The sequence below is a fragment of the Cololabis saira genome, chromosome 11 (assembly GCF_033807715.1).
Source record: "Cololabis saira isolate AMF1-May2022 chromosome 11, fColSai1.1, whole genome shotgun sequence".
Classification (NCBI taxonomy): Eukaryota; Metazoa; Chordata; class Actinopteri; order Beloniformes; family Belonidae; genus Cololabis; species Cololabis saira.
In genome coordinates, this window is record NC_084597.1 from 10,765,051 (window position 1) to 10,786,394 (window position 21,344).

A 21,344-nucleotide genomic window follows, 5' to 3' on the forward strand; every position below is an offset into this window, starting at 1 on the left:
CAGCTTATATTCATTTTTATCGAATATGACCATCCATCCCCATTTTTCAGATGTTTCTACAGAAACAACATCTGAAACATAGACATTTGATATCCAAAATAAGGACTGCTGGAGCGCTGGCAGTGTCTGCAGCTGGAGTTCTGGCTGCAGCAGCGATTTTAGCTCCTACTATTGCAACCAAAGCTGTTCTTTGCACTTGGTTGTCAGCATTTTTATTTCAGATGGATGTTAACATTGGGGTCGTTGTATATTGACTGAGTTTTGAACTCAGTCTCTTGTGGTTAGTCAATGAGCTGCGATATACTTTGTCAAGCCGTCAGCTCTCAAAGCCAAATCTTGCTCCTTGGTTTTCATGGCATTAAGCATTTTGTCACATTACAAGGGATCAGTGGTGACTGTTAGGCAAATAATCACATACTTGAACCCTATTCATGCTTTTGAACATTAGGCAGTTACTTCTATTACCACATCTGTGTCATCAGTCCTCAGTCCTGCGTTTCAGCAACTCTTGTACACATCAACCTTGATGCTTCCCGGTTATCCCCATGCCGACTTTGATGATGCAGACGTCAATGGTGCATGATACAGGAAAGTTGATACGGAGCATGAAAACAAGTTTCTGACTGTTACAATATCTACCTACTCACCTTGTCGTAAACAATTTAGCATATTTGATGGCTGACTGCCTCAGGCCCCGTTTACATGGAGCAAAAACTGTGGTGTTTTCATGCGTTTTGGCCGTTCGTTTACACGAAAATGGAGCTCAAAGTCACCAAAAACTATCATTTCTGAAAACTCCGGCCAAAGTGGAGATTTTCAAATACTCTGTTTTCACGTTTGCGTCTAAACAGAGGAAAACGGAGATTTGGGCTTCAGAACGTCACATTATGCAACAGAAACGTCACCAGCGTCATGTGTGCGACCTGTGTTTACAATTAGTTTGGCCACCGTCAATATTTTCTTGTATTTTACCTGTTTTATATTCTAAAGTCACACTTAAAAGTAACTCCACTTCTCTGTCACTCCAAACGAAAGACACATGCTGTATGTATCTATATTACTGTAGTTAGAACTGGGGAAAGATTTTTTTTTTCATTATGCACTTCTAGAAAAAAGTCGAAATGTCGAGAAAAAAGTCAAGATTTCGAGAAAAAAGTCGAAATGTCGAGGAAAAAGTCAAAATGTCGAGGAAATAGTCAAAATTTCGTGAAAAAAGTCAAAATGTTGAGAAAAAAGTCGAAATGTCAAGATTAATGTTGAAGTACAATCTCGAGAAAAAAGTCGAAATGTCGAGAAAAAAGTCGAAATTTCGAAAAAAAAGTCGAAATCTCGAGATTAAAAAGGAAAGGAAAAAGGAAGAAAAAAAGAGAAAAAAGGGAAAAAAGAAGAAAAAAGAAAAAAAGGAAAAAAGAAGAAAAAAAAGAAAAAAGATATTCTAAATAGATTAATATTTATATTCTAAAGCCACACTTAAAAGTACCTCCACTTCTCTGTCACTCCAAACCAAAGACTCTCGTTCCGTCTTGGAAGTAAAGCCTGAATTATGGTCCCGCGTTAAATCGACGCAGAGCCTACGCCGTACGGTGTGCGTCGCCGCGTACCCTACGCCGTAGGCTCTGCGTTGGTGTAACGCGGGACCATAAATCAGCCTAAACTGGAAGTTACACGTGTCATTTGTTGATGTTTTTTCCAGGATTCTGATTGGCTGGCATGACGTTAACAGCGTATTTATGCGGATTCGTGTAAACGAAGAGATTTTGAAAACGATCTCATGTAAACGATGGAATTTTTCAAAACGTAGAGGGGAAAATATCCGTTTTTGTAAATACCCGGCTATGTGTAAACGGGGCCTCAGTCTTGGTCATGTCTGCATTTCATTTACACCATAGCTGCAAACTCACTTTTGCACGTACTGTATGTGCTTAAAACAACACAAAACATTGCAAAACCTGCAAGAAAGGAAACATGAACTAAGACTGTGTCAGTGCTTTCAATCCTTTACATAACCCCATGTGATTTCCTCCTTCAGAGTGGCCACAGAACATGGCCTTCACAACTGACATGTGTTAAAGACAAATATAACTCTCGCCTGCTTAAGCTGCAGTCTGTGTCAGCTAGACTGCAGCTATAAAGACACAGGGGTGAGGGGAGGGCATGTTTCTTGCTTTATGCTGTTGCTGTGCTGATCCTTGAAGAAGGTGTGGAAAAAAGAAGGAGGCTTCAGAGCAGCCACAGATGGTAGTAGTTGTGTGTGTAAGAGGAAAACTCAATCCATAACTCAATCCAACACACAATATCAGAGGAAGGGGTTGCAGGGAGGTCAGGATCTGCAAGCACATACTTCATTACAGTATGAATTAATGATCTGACACTACCCACGCAACTCTCTGTGAGTCAAAGAAAGGTGAGGTTGGCGCAGACACAGAGGGATCAATTCATGAAGATAAAATCTCCAATAAGCTCCCCGTCGAGTCGTTGGGTATTTAGTCTACGCCCTGATTTAGACGCCACATGTGGCCCCTTTCATACGCTACCATGACACACTCATTCCCCCACCACTGCTCCTCCTTTCCCATTTTCTCTCCTGCCATGTGTCACATTGTGTCTGGGAAATGAGCTGCATCCCCGTAGAGAGATGAAGGTGAAGACTTCACATTAACCGCTGATTCATCCTACATGTGTCCCAGACACTCTTGCAACTGAACTGATGATACTGTTGATGTGGCTGCCGTCTCTGATGTACCAGAGCACCCAAAGGGATAATTCCCTCACCAAACAAGATATTTTGTGAGATTATATTCTTTGGTCACAAGGTCAGAGGGCAAACTGAAACTGTACGCATAGATCATAATGTTATTTTTCTCACGTATTATTTGAGGCTGTAAGAATAATAAATAAAGTTTCTTATCTTGACACTACTAATAAATTATTTGTAGAGTCATGCATATTAAAATTCATAGATATTGTATATTTAAAAACATTAGAAATTTTGTTTCGAGTTAAGAATAATAGCCTTCATGCTTGTTTTCAGCATTTCTTTAAATTAAGAGAAACAAATTATAATTTAAGAAGGCTGTGGGTCTTTGAAAGATGTCGTGTGAGGACTAATGTTAAATATAGATGTGTTTCATTTTTGGGAGTCAAATTATGGAATCAATTTAGTGATGAAGTGAAACTGTGTAAATCTCTGTTGAATTTTAAAAAAATATTGAAAAGTAAAATAATTAAGGATTACAATGCTAAATGATTGGAGTATAATTTGGTTAAGCAGAACAATTTAAAGGGAAATTTCTCTTTTTGTTTCTTTTCATATTGCAGATAATCTGGGTTTTCTGTTGGAAAGTACAGGGTAGGCAAATATAAGCTTTGGCTTCAGCCTATTCCTTTTTCGGTTACAGAGTTTATTATTATTTTTTGTGTGAAACTGATGAGTGTAAACTTGTATGAAAGTGTTTTGTCATTTACACACACACACATAGTTTGAATTGCAAATAATGTAATGTAACCGAAATAAACAATTCATTCATTCATTCAGGCTCTCGAAATATGGAGATATATTTTTTTCCCACCCCCTATTGCTCCTCAACTATGGGAAAAACCAGTGCTTTATTCGTAAATCAAGAGGTCCCAGAAATCTTGTTCTGATGCATTTAACTAATATGAAAGTTTTTATTGCAGATCATTTGTGACAATTTGTGACATTCCTCCTGTTCTTTTCTTTCATTCTTTGAGTGTTTTTTACTTTTATCGTTTGTAAAGCTTTGCTTACTGTTCTTGTGTTTTTCTTATTTGAACTCTACAACTGTTTTATCATTGTACTTCTCCTTTACACATGCTCATGTCTCTTTACTGACTGTCTTGCGTAAATCTATGCGGTGTATCCACACCAGCGGATTGCTTGTTGTGATTTCTTTTTCACTTTGAGCTTCTGAATAGCAACTCTAGAGCTGCTCTGTATGTCAGCACACTGACCATTTGCAGTGTTGATGGCTGCAGCTCGCATGGTCACTTGCTGTGCTGGAAAAAATAAAAGTCATGTACCAAGTATATTCCAACAGAAGAGACAGAAATTGCAGAGCAGACGCAGACAGTAGTAGGCAGAAATAACCAAACTGAGACAAGAATGATGTCAGTAATAACATAATCAAAACAGTGGAGAGTTTCACACCAAGCTTTTGCTTTTATTTGGATTTGGCTTTAATTTGACTATATAATTTGTGCAAACTTTAGAAAACAGCTGCTCCTAAATGCATTCATCCAATAAACTAATGAAATTCCCCCCCTAATTGTGTGATCTATAAAGTTATTGTTGTTTGAATAGGTGATTTCGACACTATTGGCGCTTTTGAGTATTCAGTCAGAGTAATTTCATATTTCACTTATGAACATCCCACTAACATAAGGCAAACCAAGGAAACTCTAAAAGAATCACATAGAGGTTTGGGGTTTGGATTTGTTATCACATAATTTGAGCTGTGGAAAGAAGACTAGAGTTATAAATGGCTATTAGGTTCTAAAATCCTTATTCCAACATATTATGCTTAAATCGCATAATAAATAGGCCTGCCATATGCGCTGTCCACGGTCCTGAACCATGAAAAACGATCAGGAATTTGAGCGCCATTGAATTAAAAATTATAATTACATGAGACTTTCAAAGGGAGGAGTTGATTTTAATAAAGTATCCACAATAAAAAATCTTTGTTGAAAGAAGTGAGCAGTGGCAGTTGGGGACTTCAGTATGCAGGGTCACTGTCTTCCTTGTGACCTATTATTATATTTGAACAGGAAACAAGTGGAGCTTGTCACAGTGGTAAGTTGAATGTTACTTATTATAAAGAAGTCTGCTTGTTTGCATCTTTTTACTAATTTGCATCGGTCTTTGTAGATTGTGACGTCATTATTGAAATACGATGACTGTGTTTTCATGTCACATATCAGTCCAGTGTTTGAGAGTCAGCCAACAAAACTAGACATTTTTATTGGTGTTTTTTCTATTCCAAGGTAAATGTGGACCATGTCATTTTCACTGGTTAACTTATGTGCTGCTGAAAGGCTGATTTGTCACTCTTTGTGCAAGGCCTCTTTTCTGGTCTTTCTGCTCCACTAAGCTAAGCAGGGTCTGGCTACAGCTTAATATTGTATATATTAGTTATATGTCACTCTATAACATAAGATATATGAGTATATTTTTTGAAACGACAATCTTTTTTTTTGACTGATGCATTTTCATACGACGGAGTATTAGGGCCAAACTAAGACAAAAAAAATTTGGAAATTACGAGAATAAAGTCATAATATAATGAGAATAAAGTCGTAAATTTACCAGAATAAAGTCGTAATGTTGCGAGAATAAAGTCGTAATATTACGAGAATAAAGTCGTAACATTAAGAGAATAAAGTCGTAATATTATCGAGAATAAAGTCGTAATTTATGAGAATAAAATCGTAATATTATGAAAATAAAGTGGTAATTTATGAGAATAAAGTCGTAATATTATGAAAATAAAGTGGTAATTTATGAGAACTCTAACAGGAAGAGCATCTTCTCCCTGTGTTAAAATGAGGAATATTGAGCATCTTGTGAAGTTATATTTATATAATATATTTAATATTACGACTTTATTCTCGTAATATTAAGACTTTATTCTCAAAATAGCACGACTTTATTCTCAAAATAATACGACTTTATTCTCGTAATATTATGACTTTATTCTCGTAATTTTACAACTTTATTCTCGTAATATTATGATTTTATTCTCGTAATTTTTTTTGTCTTAGTTTGGCCCTAATACTCCGTCGTATTTTCAGACTCAGCTCTGGTTTTGTTGCAGCTTCAGTCCGCGTCCCTCTTTCTCTAAAACAGATATCACAAAGTTAGACCTGGGAACAGTCGAGTGCAGCAGCTGACACAGGGAACCTGATCCCTCGGCTTTCCAGCAGCACAGCTTGTGCGCTGCCGACATTCCTGGCACATGAGGGTCATCATCCCTCCTTTTACCTCAGCTCATGCCCTGTTTGCTTTCACATCCTCCTTTTCCATGAACACACACCATGCAGAGGTCACGAGCTGTAGACACTTTTCTGTGTCCTGTGTCGTTTTGTCAACATCATTTTCTCTCTGCTTCATATTGCTTATATTTTTTCACATTCTCCTTATTTTTTGCCTCCTTTTTATAGTTATGTTGACCAGCAGTTGCAATCAACCCCTTCCTGGCACAGATCTGCCCATTATACAGAGATAATTGAATTTTAGGATGTTGGACATGCTGAAGGCTGAGCAGGAGGTCAATGTTTTGGAGAGCACAATCAAATGGCTTTCACATCTGTATGTGCTTCTCCAGAATTAGAGAAATCTGCAAAACATATCTCGATGGTTTAAATATCTGGTCTAAGAGAACCTCAAGTGTCTTGAATTTTAATTACATTAACAAAACTGTAAAATGTCACAAACAATTCACCCTGGAGTTGCATTATTTGGACTAATGACTTGCTGGAACTTGGCTACACATGTGTTATTTCAGGTTGTCAGCATGCTTAATCTACATTAGATAACGATTATTGCTCTAAGGCAAATATGTAACACAGATTCAGCGGAGGGCCACCCAGTTGGGATACATATATTTATTAGTTGCAGGTCATCCACTCTCTTCCCTCAATGCTCCATTCTTAATATGACGCTGCAAGAAACACCAGAGAATGAGCTGTGCATCTGATTTACTGCAGTCGTAATACTACTACATTAATGAACCATTAAGTGAGTGATAAACTCCATTGGAGAGTGACGTTTATTTGAAAGCTTCGGTCAACAAGGGCTCTAATTAATTTAACCATTAATCAGTAAATTTAATCCACTGCCCTGCTTTCTCTATTTGATTTTGGTCACATGTGATCAAACTAAACCAAACACCTGCAAGCATTCAAGCAGGACATAGAACATGGCATGGCATAGAACCTTAAATTCCACAACCGAACAATACATATGATCTGGTTTTGCATTGCTGCAGCCCATTCCATCTTCACTCTCCCCTCCCCTTCCATCCTCCTTGTCTTTCCCCCATTATAGCACTTTAACTTTAAACCCTCAGCACTTTAATCGTAACCAGCACTTTAATTTGCTCTGGCACTTTACCGCCTAAACTTTGAACTGCTAAATGTGAAATGTGTGTAATGTATTCACTATTGCAATATATGTAAATGTCTAAGATCGTGTTAGTAAGATTGATGTGTCAGGTTGTTCTCCTGTTCCTTCTATCTTAAATAGAAGCAAAATAACAAGAACAGAAACTTTTTGCATGTTTTATTTGTATTTGTTCTAACTTGTTGTTTAACTTGTCTTTCTTTTATATTTTTAGCCGGGGGACTGCCAATGGAAACTAGCTCTGTAGCTAAAATTGGGTGCATTTGCATTTTTAATTCTAAATGTATATGAATGTACACTGTCCCTTCCCAAATAAACTGAATTGAATTGAATTGAATTGACAACATTAAATGTAATAGCTTCTGCCATAAACTATCAAAATATGATGTCACAGCAGCAATATAAAGCTGATCTTCAGAGATTTCTCCTGAGAATATAATTTACAGCTTTCACTGTAACTCAACCCAACATTGCCAGACCATTTGCTGCTTCATTCTCCATATTATACCACAAAATGTGGGATCATTTAGGAATATACCTTGGTAATAATAATGCTACTGACAAAAAAAAAAAAATTCAACTTCAAAATCTGCAGACTCACCTTTCAAACAAACAGCCTTGTTGATTCCCTCAGCTATGCTTGGGTGATGAAATACAACCAGGGTATCCAATCCAGTGATAGGCAATCAATCAACAAGAACAGAAATCCTAGGCTCAGACGAGTTGGAGTTGGAGTCCTGCTCAGCTGCGGTTGCTGCTGTCGTTCCCCTCCTGGACTGACTGAGTGTGTGTGCTGAACGGACTGAGCTATCTGAAGCTCAGACCGGCAGCTCGAAACTTTTCCCTTGACTGCTCACACCATCTGAGAAAGTCTCCTCTGTGGACAGGATGACTGTCGCGGTCAGCACGGCTACACATGGGACACCACTACAGCTGGAGACCGCCCAGACACATGCACACCACCGAGCACGCTCACAGAAACCCAGGCAAACACATGTGCACACACACACACACACACACACACACACACACACACACACACACACACACTGCAGTCTATGCGGTCCTAATTCTCATCATTCTGACCGGTGAGCGGCTCACACTCAGTCTGGAAAGACTGTGTGTGTGTGTGTGTGTGTGTGTGTGTGTGTGTGTGTGTGTGTGTGTGTGTGTGTGTGTGTGTGTGTGTGTGTGTGTGTGTGTGTGTAGTGGTTACACGAAAAAGGAGGAGGAGGAAGAGGAGGAACAGGGAGGGGAAAAACTGTGTGAGTATGTTTTGAGGAAGTCTCAAGATGAGGGCTCAGGCTGAGCTCTACTACAGCAGTGCAGCTGAAACCAGAACAGCTTTCAAACTCTCACACATTGTTCTACTCAGTACTCGAGTTGTAAAAAACAAAATCAGGGGGGATGGTGGATTTTATCATATGGGGACAGATAATTTGTGCTGATTACAAATAATATAATATATTACAAATAATAGCACTGACCAAAACACCTGCAGAAATACTGCAGGAATGACATAGCAGCAGTTAAATGCAGCCTTCTGTAAGCTTTAAATATCCACTGGGCTTACATCAAATACATCAAAACACAACAATAAAATAAGTTTTCTGAACTTATCAATATGACTCTGTCCTTCACAGGATAAGTAAAATGGATCACTGCAAAAACTCAAAATCTTAACAAGAATATTCGTCTTATTTCTAGTTAAAAATGTATCATTTGAGTAAAAAAAATCTCATTAGACTTAAAACAAGACTCATCACTGGAAAAAACAACAATTTTCACCTGTTTCAAGTAGATTTTCACTTAAAATAAGTAGAAAAATCTGCCAGTGGAACAAGATTTTTTTGCTTGTAATAAGAAGATAAATCTTGTCCCACTGGTGAAAATGTACTTGTAACAGGTGAAAATAGTCAAATAAGTTATTTTTCTGGTGTTATTTTTCTGGTGATGACTCTAAATGTTGAAATAGCAGTAAAACCACATTCATTGATGAAATGACATAAGGGATGGAAAGGGGGGATGGCAGTTTTACAGGGGGGATGATTTGGACCATTTTTATTTCAGGGGGGATGCCATCCCCCCTCATCCCCCCTCAATTTGAGTACTGGTTCTACTCGTTTAAAAGACGTACTGCCAGGACATGTGTTTCTCTACGGTTTCATAATGAGGAGTTGAAAACAGAGTTTTCCATACATCAAGATACATCACAGGTGACTAATCCTGCAAACACACACCCAGGAAGCTACCCCACGTTTAACGTGTCTTTAAGATGACATATGCAAAGCACTGCATGAATGCAGCCAAACAAACATTTATTTAGTCTCTCTGCACTCACTTTGGTGCAAACCCAGCTGAATACACACCACAGAAAGTGCATTCTGTTTATCTGGGGGGGTATGTGTGAAATGTTTTTCCTATTCCGTAGTGTTTCCTTCTGGAGGAACAGTCTGTCTTCATAAAGAGAGGGATTTTTCTTTCTGTCTGGAACATACAAAGCCCTTAGAATAGACTATTTATTGGTAAAACATTACATGCACAGGGTCAATATGAATGAAACTGTTGAGTTTCCAGTTTATATTTTTATACTAACCATATCATCACTCAGCATGAATTCCTAATTCCACCAAAGATCGGTCAGTAAATTAAAAAATTCAGGCAAAAATAGTTGCCAGTTTGGTTTTTTTTTCATCAAAAATCTCAAAACAATTAATTTCAAATTATGAATGTATAGTATAGTATAGTATAGTATAGTATGGTATAGCATAGCATAGTATATTATAGTATAGTATTGTATAGCATAGCATAGCATAGCATAGTATAGTATAGTATATTATAGTTTAGTATATTATAGTATAGTATGCTATAGCATAGCATAGCATAGCATAGCATAGTATAGTATAGTATAGCATAGTATTGTATAGCATAGCATAGCATAGCATAGCATAGTATAGCATAGTATTGTATAGCATAGCATAGCATAGTATAGCATAGTATAGTATTGTATTTTATAGTATAGTATAGTATAGTATAGTATAGTATATACACACACACACATACATACATACATACATACATACATACACATAGTTGAATATTTCTATATATTTGTACACACATGCCCATATACATATACTTATTTACACTATTTACACTCTATATCTATTTATATATCTACTTTTCTACTATTCTTTTCCATAGTTTAACTTCACTGACTTATATAGAAAATCTTTTCATAGTTGTTCGTGTTCTAGTCTTAAAAGAGTACCCCTTAAATTATACTTCACCTCTCTGTCATAAAACATTTCCTGCAAGAGTTAAGTTGTTCCTAGCTTTATACGTGAATTGTGTGGATTTTTTTAGAATTGAAGAATAAGGAATTGGTGTGTTCACAAAAACCAGCCTTATGAATTATCCTTATGGCTCTTTTCTGCAGTATGAATAGTGGTTGCAGTGAACTTTCATACGTATTTCCCCAAACCTCTAAACAGTAACTTAGATAAGGCAAAACTAGGGAACAGAACAGAATGCTGAGTGATTTGTTATCAAGGAATTGCTTTGCTCTGGCCAGAACTAGTTCTGAATAAAACAGCTGAATATTACCCGTATGGGCCAGATACAGAACCGTAATACAGTTTTAATGTTTCCCTGGCATGTGGCAGCCTTTCCCTGAGCTTGAAAATTGTGCTAATTACTTCCAAGGGAGGAAAATTCCAACATATGTAGGAGGTGGCTGGCGTGTCTGCTGTAATTACTTCCTCAAAATAAAATCATTAAGACAACAAGTTCTTTATTTGCAAAATCACACATGTGAGCTTCGGCAAATCTGACTGGTGAAGGGTAGTACACTGAGGCTAGGGTTGCCACCCGTCCCGTAAAATACGGAATTGTCCTTTATTTGAGAAAAAAATGTTGCATCCCGTATTGAACTAATACGGGACGCGATTTTTCCCGTATTTTCATTAATTTTTACACCATATTCTAGTTGAATTATTGAAATAAATTAACATTTACACCATATTCTAGTTGAATTATTGAAATAAATTAACTTTTACACCATATTCTAGTTGAATTATTGAAATAAGTTAACTTTTACACCATATTCTAGTTGAATTATTGAAATAAATTAACTTTTACACCATATTCTAGTTGAATTATTGAAATAAATTAACTTTTACACCATATTCTAGTTGAATTATTGAAATAAGTTAACTTTTACACCATATTCTAGTTGAATTATTGAAATAAGTTAACTTTTACACCATATTCTACTTGAATTATTGAAATAAGTTAACTTTTACACCATATTCTTCACCTGTAGGTTATATTATACATCTGGGCTGATGTGGACATATGTAGCATAGGAGGCTATTTCAGTTGCTAGTATGGTTGTCTGTCTCTACAGTCATGAAAGTTCAATGCTATTAAAGCACTTTAAACTTTAAATCAAAGCATTTTGTTTTTCAAATAAAATAAACACATTTTTATTCAGTTTAGAAGTTTTAGGGCTTTTTTTTTGGCTCCTGCGCTGCTGAAATCAGGGCGTCCCTTATTTCTATTTCTGAAAGGTGGCAGCCCTAACTGAGGCACAGTTTCCCCGGTGTGCTATTGAGTGTGGAGAAGGTGATGTCAACAAACAGAGTCCTGGTTTGATAACTGAAGGTCAAGCAAAGGGTCATGTAGAATATATTATGCATCTTTTTGATGAACTGGCAGACTAAGCAAAAGGGACGACTCCAAAGCCTTTTCTCAGTATACAGTATGTGGAAGGCTACAAGCCTATATGCTTTAAGAAACCTTGACTACCCAGCCTACCAGAAACTGATCATGAACCCAAACACAGATCTTATAGAAACTTCATACAAAGTCTATAGGCTATACCAGGGGTCGGCAACCCAAAATGTTGAAAGAGCCGTATTGGACCAAAAACACAAAAAACTAATATGTCTGGAGCCGCAAAAAATGAAAAGTCTTGTATAAGCCTTAGAATGAAGCCAACACATGCTGCATGTATCTATATTAGTTATAACTGGGGGAAGATTTTTTTTTCATTATGTACTTTGAGAAAAATGTCGAAATGTCAAGAAAAAAGTCGAAATGTCAAGATTAATGTTGAAGTACAATCTTGAGAAAAAAGTCGAAATGTTGAGAAAAAAGTCGAAATGTCGAGAAAAAAGTCGAAATTTTGTCAAAAAAATTCAAAATGTTGAGAAAAAAGTCGAAATGTCGAGATTAATGTTGAAGTACAATCTCGAGAATTAAATCGAGAAAAAAGTTGAAATGTTGAGAAAAAAATCGAAATGTCGAGAAAAAAGTCAAAATTTCGAGAAAAAAGTCGAAATGTCGCGATTAAAAAGAAAAGGAAAAAGGAAGAAAAAAGAGAAAAAGTAAAAAAGAAAAAAGAAGGAAAAAAAGAGAAAAAAGAAGAAAAAAAGGAAAAAAAAGAAGAAAAAAAGGAAAAAAAGGTCAAACATTTTTGAAAAAGCTCCAGGGAGCCACTAGGGCGGCGCTAAAGAGCCGCATGCGGCTCTGGAGCCGCGGGTTGCTGACCCCTGGGCTATACAGAACCTCAAAATTTGCTGGATGCAACCAATAAACCTTTCATGGAAGATGATATCCTGTTGATATCATGATAGAAAATCCTTTCATAGAAAGTACAGTATCATAGATCAGTGGTTCCCAACCTTTTTTCCTTGGAGCCCCCCCTACTTGTGTCTAAAACCAGCCAGGCCCCCCGACCCGTACGTACTAGCACCAAAATAGTCTTTTAATTGAAAAAATGAACATTAATTATGTTTTTTTTTACACATTTCTCTTTGGTTTACTCTGTATACATATGACTTTGTTTTTCTCCAATGTCACCAATGTATAAAATACGCACAAAAGGACATAAAAGGATGAGACCAACATTTTTTTACATTTTTCCTTTAACAACCTGTCGGAGTAGATTAAATGTTGAGTAATGATATAATTATAATATAAATATAAATATAAATATAATTTTTATTTATTAACATACAGTGCAAACGATGACAAAAGACAGCATCAACATGTGTGTGTGTGTGTGTGTGTGTGTGTGTGTGTGTGTGTGTGTGTGTGTGTGTGTGTGTGTGTGTGTGTGTGTGTGTGTGTGTGTGTGTGTGTGTGTGTGTGTGTGTGTGTGTGTGTGTGTGTGTGCGTGCCGTGTTTGAGTGTAAATAAGGTGATGAAAATAGGTACATAAATTGAGAATATTGATTCGAGAGTGAACAAATAAATAATTATCATATAGAGTGGTGTAGCATATCATATAAATATAGCATAATAAATATAGTAATATCCTAATATAACATAATTTGTATACAATATTATAACATATAACCAAATTATATCACCATGGTGAGTAATGATATAATAATAACAGGAATGAAATCATTTCCTGTGTTTGTCACCAGTGTATAAAAAACACCAAAAATATTCAAGACATTCATGAATTATTCCTAACAATGTCTTATGAATGACTCATTCGCAAATATAATTTTTACAACTGCATAATTTCAAAGCAGACAAAGTTTCGCGCCCCCCCAGAGATCTCTGGCGCCCCCTCAGGGGGGGCCCGGACCCCAGGTTGGGGGACACTGTCATAGATCACTAATGATCCCTAAATCTAGGACGTCTGGCCACATTAACCTGCCCTCATTTGTCACCTACATGTTGTATTTTGAAAACACATTTCTGGTTTCTGTGAAAGTTTTTTGTGTGATTAAACAAGCAGTGACTAATCTTGCCAATAGGGGGCAGTGAAAACACATTTCCAACATTGCCCTGAGTTTAAATCAAAATGCCAAAGTTATCTGCAATTAGTTTTAACCAGCCAAAAAATGTACTACACAAATGTACATGCATGACACTACTAATAAATTATTTGTAGAGTCATGCATATTAAAATTCATAGATATTGTATATTTAAAAACATTAGAAATTTTGTTTCGAGTTAAGAATAATAGCCTTCCTGCTTGTTTTCAGCATTTCTTTAAATTAAGAGAAACAAATTATAATTTAAGAAGGCTGTGGGTCTTTGAAAGATGTCGTGTGAGGACTAATGTTAAATATAGATGTGTTTCATTTTTGGGAGTCAAATTATGGAATCAACTTAGTGATGAAGTGAAACTGTGTAAATCTCTGTTGAATTTTAAAAAAATATTGAAAAGTAAAATAATTAAGGATTACAATGCTAAATGATTGGAGTATAATTTGGTTAAGCAGAACAATTTAAAGGGAAATTTCTCTTTTCGTTTCTTTTCATATTGCAGATAATCTGGGTTTTCTGTTGGAAAGTACAGGGTAGGCAAATATAAGCTTTGGCTTCAGCCTATTCCTTTTTTGGTTACAGAGTTTATTATTATTTTTTGTGTGAAACTGATGAGTGTAAATTTGTATGAAAGTGTTTTGTCATTTACACACACACACACACACACACAGTTTGAATTGCAAATAATGTAATGTAACCGAAATAAACAATTCATTCATGTATTTGATTAACATCTTTATATGGCAGGGAAAAAAAACGTTTTCATATAAAAGTCTTATGCAAAACAATGAAAAAAATATCCAAAATGAAGATGGTAATATCGAAGGCTCAAAAATGAGTCCACCAGGAGAAAACATCATGGCTGCGTGGGCCTCCTAAGATTTTCATGATATTTCCAGAAGCCGCCAACAGTGTAAGGCCATGAGAACGGCAGACCTCATTGAGAAAAATGTAAATCCCAAAGGCCTCCTCTATGAAGAGTGACCCACACTGATCTCATTAGTTGTTTATCAGATCAGCTCCTCCACAGTCTCCAGGGAGTAGATGCAGCTCTAGTTTGTTTGCAGATGGCCACTTCTTACGTCACAAGGTCACAGTGTTTCTTGTCCAGCATTCCTCATCTAGCAAGTATAATAAAAACACGATGAAGACGTGGCTCAGAGCCTGCTGTTGTATGTTCTCTACTTATAATTTGAATTATTTTTAGTCAGGCTAATCATAACTGCCAGAAAACCCCCCCTCTGTGGAAGGTTTTGGAAGAAATTTAATCTTTTATATTGTTTTATCGTTTACTTGTGGATGTAAATATTTATACACAGATGCAAATAAATAATAATTGTGATAATTTAACAAATTTGTCATCAGAAAGTTTTATAAATGTTCTTAGGCCATAGTAGCAGCGGTCTAACATGCTCGCAGTGACAAAGTTAATGTCCAGATATCAAGTTATGTTTTACACGTTGAGCATCATAGTTTAGCTCACCATACCAACTGTATCTATAAATCACTGTAAAACAACCACAGATGAAACAAAGTGTTGCACATAACTGAATACTAAACACTATATGAGACAATAGGGAATGTAAATCAGATAAAAACATCAGGCATGTATAAAAACATGACATTTGACCAACTTAGATACAACACAAAAAGACCAATTAAAAAAACTAAAACCAAAAAAAGACACTTAGTCTCACTGAGATTGAAAGCCAAGGAATTAATATGGATTTTAAGACAAACTTTGAAAAGCTTGATAAATTAGACAATTTCTTCATGACAACATAAATTAAGTAAGTTTGGCAGGAGGGTTAGCAGGGCACCAATATGGACACCGGGCGTTGACTAATGAACATCCGACATTGCTTTTGAATTGTTGGTCTAGACCAGGGGTCGGCAACCCAAAATGTTGAAAGAGCCATATTGGACCAAAAACACAAAAAACAAATATGTCTGGAGCCGCAAAAAATGAAAGGTCTTGTATTAGCCTTAGAATGAAGGCAAATGGTGAAAGGAGAAATGTGGAGAAAGAAGTCAAAATGTGAAGAAAAAAGTCAAGATTTCGAGAAAAAACTAAAAATGTCGAGATTAATGTTGAAGTACAATCTTGAGAAAAAAGTGTAAATGTCGAGAAAAAAGTGTAAATGTTGAGAAAAAAGTCAAAATTTCGAGAAAAAAGTCGAAATGTCGATATTAAAAAGGAAAGGAAAAAGGAAGAAAAAAGAGAGAAAAAAGGAGAAAAAGAAGAAAAAATTTTAAAAAAAAAACAAGAAAAAAAGGGAAAAAACGAGAAAAAAAGAGAAAAAATGAGGAAAAAGGAAGAAAAAAAGAAGAAAAAAAGGGAAAAAAGGTCAAACATTTTGGAAAAAGCTCCAGGAGCCACCAGGGCGGCGCTAAAGAGCTGCATGCGGCTCTAGAGCCGCGGGTTGCCGACCCCTGGTCTAGAGAATCATTTTTAAAAACAAACTAATGAAACTGGCCTTGATTAAATATGTATTAATCAAGTGAATATGTTGCCTCACATCCTTTCGAATCAGTCCCCTGCCAAGTGATTTCTGTAACTCTAAATGAGACTTCTTGACCTGTAGAGAGGTATTTTCGTATTTTTCCAGACTGCATGTTTCAAATCTTTCCACAGATGTTTAATTGATCAATGGCTGATAGAAAGATGCATCAGAGTAGTCAAATATTTGTTCCCAGCCATTGGCTGTTTTTAGGCATGTGTTTGGGGTTATTATCCTGTTGGAGGATCCATGACCTGCAACTGAGTCCAAGTTTTATGACACTTGGCAGAACATTTGATTCCAAAATGCCTCAGTAATCTTGAGATCTCATCGTACCTGCACAGATTCAAGACACCCTGTTGCAGACGCAGTGAAGCAGCTCTAGAGGACAATGGAGCCGGCAGCCAACTTTGACTCAAACACTGATAGATGGTGGGATTTGACATGATGTACTTTGACCTTGGAGTTCACTTTCAGTCTCTTTGGAAGCTCATCTGGGCTCTTTTGTTATCTTTCAATTATCCCTCCATGTTCTCATCAGCTTTCCTTTTGAGGCCACGTCCATTCAGGTGGCCTACAGTCTCATGGACTTCAACTTCTGAATGTAATTTCCAACTTTAGTCACAGGAACATCAAGCTGCTCGGAGATGGTCTTGTAGCGTTTAGCTTCAACATGATTATCTATTACTTTCTTTCTGATCTCCACAGACAACTCACTCCCTTGCTCAGTGGCGTCAATTCAGTGGAAGCTAAGGTATGGCAAGGTTACGAGTCACATTAACTAGAGTATCAATCAACACGTCCAGCAAATACTCATCACAGAAGTCTGCTATGGAGCTTATCTGTGTGGTCAAGAAAATTAGAATTTTTTCAAATGCAGTCTCGCTCACTGCAAAAACTCAAAATCTTACCAGGAATATTTGTCTTATTTCTAGTTAAAATGTCTAATTTTAAGTCAAAAAATCTCATTACACTTAAAACAAGAGTCATCACCAGAAAAATAACTTGTTATTTGACCATTTTCACCTGTTTCAAGTAAATTTTCACTTGAAATAAGTAGAAAAATCTGCCAGTGGGACAAGATTTATCTTCTCGTTACAAGCAAAACAATCTTGTTCCACTGGCAGATTTTTCCACTTATTTTAAGTGAAAATCTACTTGAAACAGGTGAAAATGGTTGTTTTTTGAGTCTTGTCTTAAATGTAATGAGATTTTTTTTTTTACTAAAAATTAGATATTTTAACTAGAAACCTAAGACAAATATTCTTGTTAAGATTTTGAGTTTTTGAAGTGTATAATAACTAGTGAAATCGATCATGTTGTTCTGATTTGCATTTGTAGTTATTCCATAAATTGACGCCCCTGTCCTTGCTCTCTCTGGTCCATGTTTGGAGTGGTGAACACCATGATACCAAACTGTTCACCCTACCAAACCTTTCACCCTTTAAATATTCAGACTGACTGCAAAAGTTTGACACATTTGGCTGCTCACTAGTCCTACTGCCTGCTGGCTCAAATCATTAAAGCAAAAGTCTTCCTCACCAAAGGTTTCAGAGCCGTTATTTGGACCGACTCCAACATTCGTGCCCTAGGACCTGTGGAGCTGTGCTGGCTCATGCGCTTTAATCATGTGAGAAATGTATGCTGGTCGGTCAGAAATACACTTGCCCCTCTCAGAAAAGATCAAATATTTGCTTGGCCAAAAGAACAAGCTGTCTGGGGGGGATACTTTTACATCCATCTGCATTAAAATTGCAATCAATTGACTTTGATTACCACGAACACAAAGTCTATATGTGCCAGTATTACGATACATGAATTATCTATCTAATCTATAAGCTGCTATATACAGGTATGGATATTGGTCCATTGTCCTTATAGTGTCAGCAGTGTAAGGTTTCCTCTTCTGCAAAGGTCCTCTATGTTCATCTTTGTGATACAATACTGCCCCCTACAGGTACATTTCAAAACAGTTGAACTAGTATCTTCAACCAGTATACTTGTTTTGGTGTTTTTCTTTGAACTGAACATACTTGCCAACACTACTTCAGTTATTTACTTATTACAGAAACTCATTGCCTAATTATTTTGGCTTTTATGTCAGATTTCTTAGTTAGAAACTTGACAATCACATTAATATCATATAATCCCTCGAATGACAAGGCCAAAAATAAGAAAATTCACGAAACAGACTTATGAAACCTACAAACCTACTTTTTTTTACATTTTTATTTATTTATTTATCCAGGAATTGAGATTAAAATCTCTTTTGCAAGGGGGTCCTGGCCAAGAAGGCAGCACAATAGGTCCACATAATAATAATAATAATAATAATTTCAATTTATATAGCGCTTTTCACCTGAAATGACAGATCTCAGAGCGCTTTACAAAGAAGACTAAAAACAAGACTAAGAAACTAAGACAAAACCTAGCTACTAAGATAAAAGTAAGATAAAAAGTTGTGGGCAGCAAAAAGATAAAAAAATAGATAAATTAAAAAAATATTTGAATAAAAGGGGGTCAAGGGAAGAGTTCAGGGGAAAGCCTGCTTATAGAAGAGTGTTTTAAGGCCCGTTTTAAAGGACTCCACAGAAGGTGCATTCCTGAGGTCGTCAGGTAGAGAGTTCCATAGGCGTGGGGCGGAGGCAGAGAAGGCACGGTGTCCCATCGTCACGAGCCGTGGAGAGGGGACATGAAGGAGAGTGGCGTGGCTGGAGCGAAGGGTGCGTGCCGGTTTATGGACAGTGATTAGATCACTTAGGTAGCTGGGGCTTTTTTGATGGATGGCCTTAAAGGTCAGGAGGAGGACCTTGAACTGGATCCTGTAGTGGACCGGGAGCCAGTGGAGTTCGGCCAGAACAGGGGTCATGTGTGCTGACTTTTTGGTACCGGTGAGCAATCTTGCAGCGCTGTTCTGAACCAGTTGGAGGCAGTGGATGGTTTTTGCAGGTAGACCGGAGAGAAGTGCATTGCCATAGTCAATACGGGAAAAGATGAAGGCGTTTACCAGTTTTTTTAAGTCATCTTTGGAGAGGGATGGCTTCAGTCGGGCTATATTTTTAAGGTGGAAGTAGGAGATCTTGCAGATGTGTTTTATGTGAGGTTGGAATGATAGGGATGAGTCAAGCTTAACTCCAAGGTTGGTAACAACTGGGGAGAAGGAGATGGGCTGACCGTCGAGGGAGAGTGCAGCAGTGATAGCATTGGCGAGTTGGTGGGAGGTACCGATCATGATGGCCTCCGTCTTGCTGCTGTTGAGCTGGAGGAAGTTGTTATTCATCCAGGAGCGGATGTCCTCCAGGCAGGTGTTGAGGGAGGAGACTGTTTTAGAGGAATTTGGATGGGTTTTGATATAGACCTGAGTGTCATCAGCGTAGCAGTGGAAGTTGATTTTGTGTTGTCTGATGATGTAGCCAAGTGGGAGCAGATATATCAAAAACAGGATGGGGCCCAACACTGACCCCTGTGGCACACCACATGTCACCTCAGTATTGTCAGACCTGGCACCTCCCAGGGAGACATGGTAGAAGCGGTTGGTCAGGTAGGAGGTGAACCACTTCAGTGCTGTCTCTGTGACCATGGTGTAGGTTTTAAGGCGCTGGAGGAGAATTTTATGGTCCACAGTATCAAAAGCAGCGCTCAGGTCTAGAAGCACTAGGCTGCTGGGAGATCCAGAGTCCGCTGCCATGAGTAGGTCGTTGGTGACCTTCACCAAGGCAGTTTCTGTGCTGTGAGCTGGCCTGAAACCAGACTGGAGGGCTTCGTAGAGGTTATTATGTGCTAGGTGTGACTGGAGTTGACAGGCTACAACTTTCTCGAGAACTTTTGAGATAAATGGGAGGTTTGAGATGGGTCTGTAATTTGACAGAACTTCTCGGTCGAGTTTTGGTTTCTTTAAGAGTGGGGTGACCGCTGCTGGCACATCAGTTACACATTGAACAACATTGAACAACATCAACAAAAGAGACATAAAAAACAGCTAAAACAGTTTGGCAATCACATCACTACAGTATAATCACTCAATGTTTGATAAAAGAACATGTGCATTCAGTAGTCAGATAGACCTTAATCCTAGCTTTAAAATCTAGCAAACTTGGGAGATGATCCAATTTAAAAGGACTCTGTAATTTATACCAGGACGAGGGTGCAAATGCTTTGAAGGCCCTTTCCCCAAAAACAGTCCGCATACGAGGAATAGTATACATTATCAATCTATCGTGCCTGAGACTACAGCTTTTGGTGTTGACTTTAGGAACCAAGAGAGAACACAAGTATGATACGTGGTTTACACTTTGGCAACTTTGTGTTTCTCACACAAGCAACTATGCAGTGATCGCTAACATCATTTGCAAAGACAGCAGTGGCTTTATATTCATGTGGGACATTTGTTCCAATCAAATCAAATCAAGGAGAGTTGACTTCTCAGGATGTTTATTATTTAGCCTGGTTGGTGAGTTTATAATTTGAGTCAAAAGTGCTGAATCACAGAAACATTTAAAAACTTTTGACTAAGTAAATATGTCACTGACTAATAATAACTCAAAAAGAAATTCATACTGCTGTTTTTCACCGTTGCTTCTACTAATATCGTCGGACATGTGTTCTTGTAATAAATAGAAGAATTGTTTCCAGAAAAGTTAGGAAGTTTTCTAAAATACAATCAAAATTTGAAACTGGACCTTGTTGAATCATTATTTAACAGAAACACATATAAGTAATGTTTTCAGTGTGTTCACTGACCAGTTTAAAGGAATTTGTAAATTATGAAGAAAAAAATATGTAATCTTTTGCCTGAAACACATTCAAAAAGTGCTTATCTTAGGAACTGAGGGTGCTAAATGTTAGTTTACATCAGGAATCCGACATTTCTGCTTCCCAATAATCCATATTTGTTATGGTCTGATTTTTT

The 21,344-nt window shown here is 37.2% G+C and overlaps 1 protein-coding gene across 1 annotated transcript in view; it reads right to left on the reverse strand.

Annotated features, from left to right (window-relative positions):
* The window catches only part of arhgap24 (Rho GTPase activating protein 24), a 150,213-nt gene extending 146,217 nt beyond the window's left edge, over window positions 1–3,996 (reverse strand). The window contains 1 exon segment of the mRNA XM_061733700.1: window positions 3,973–3,996. Coding sequence (XP_061589684.1) covers window positions 3,973–3,975 — 3 coding nt within the window. The 5' untranslated portion in view covers window positions 3,976–3,996.
* Window positions 3,997–21,344: the final 17,348 nt, after the last annotated feature.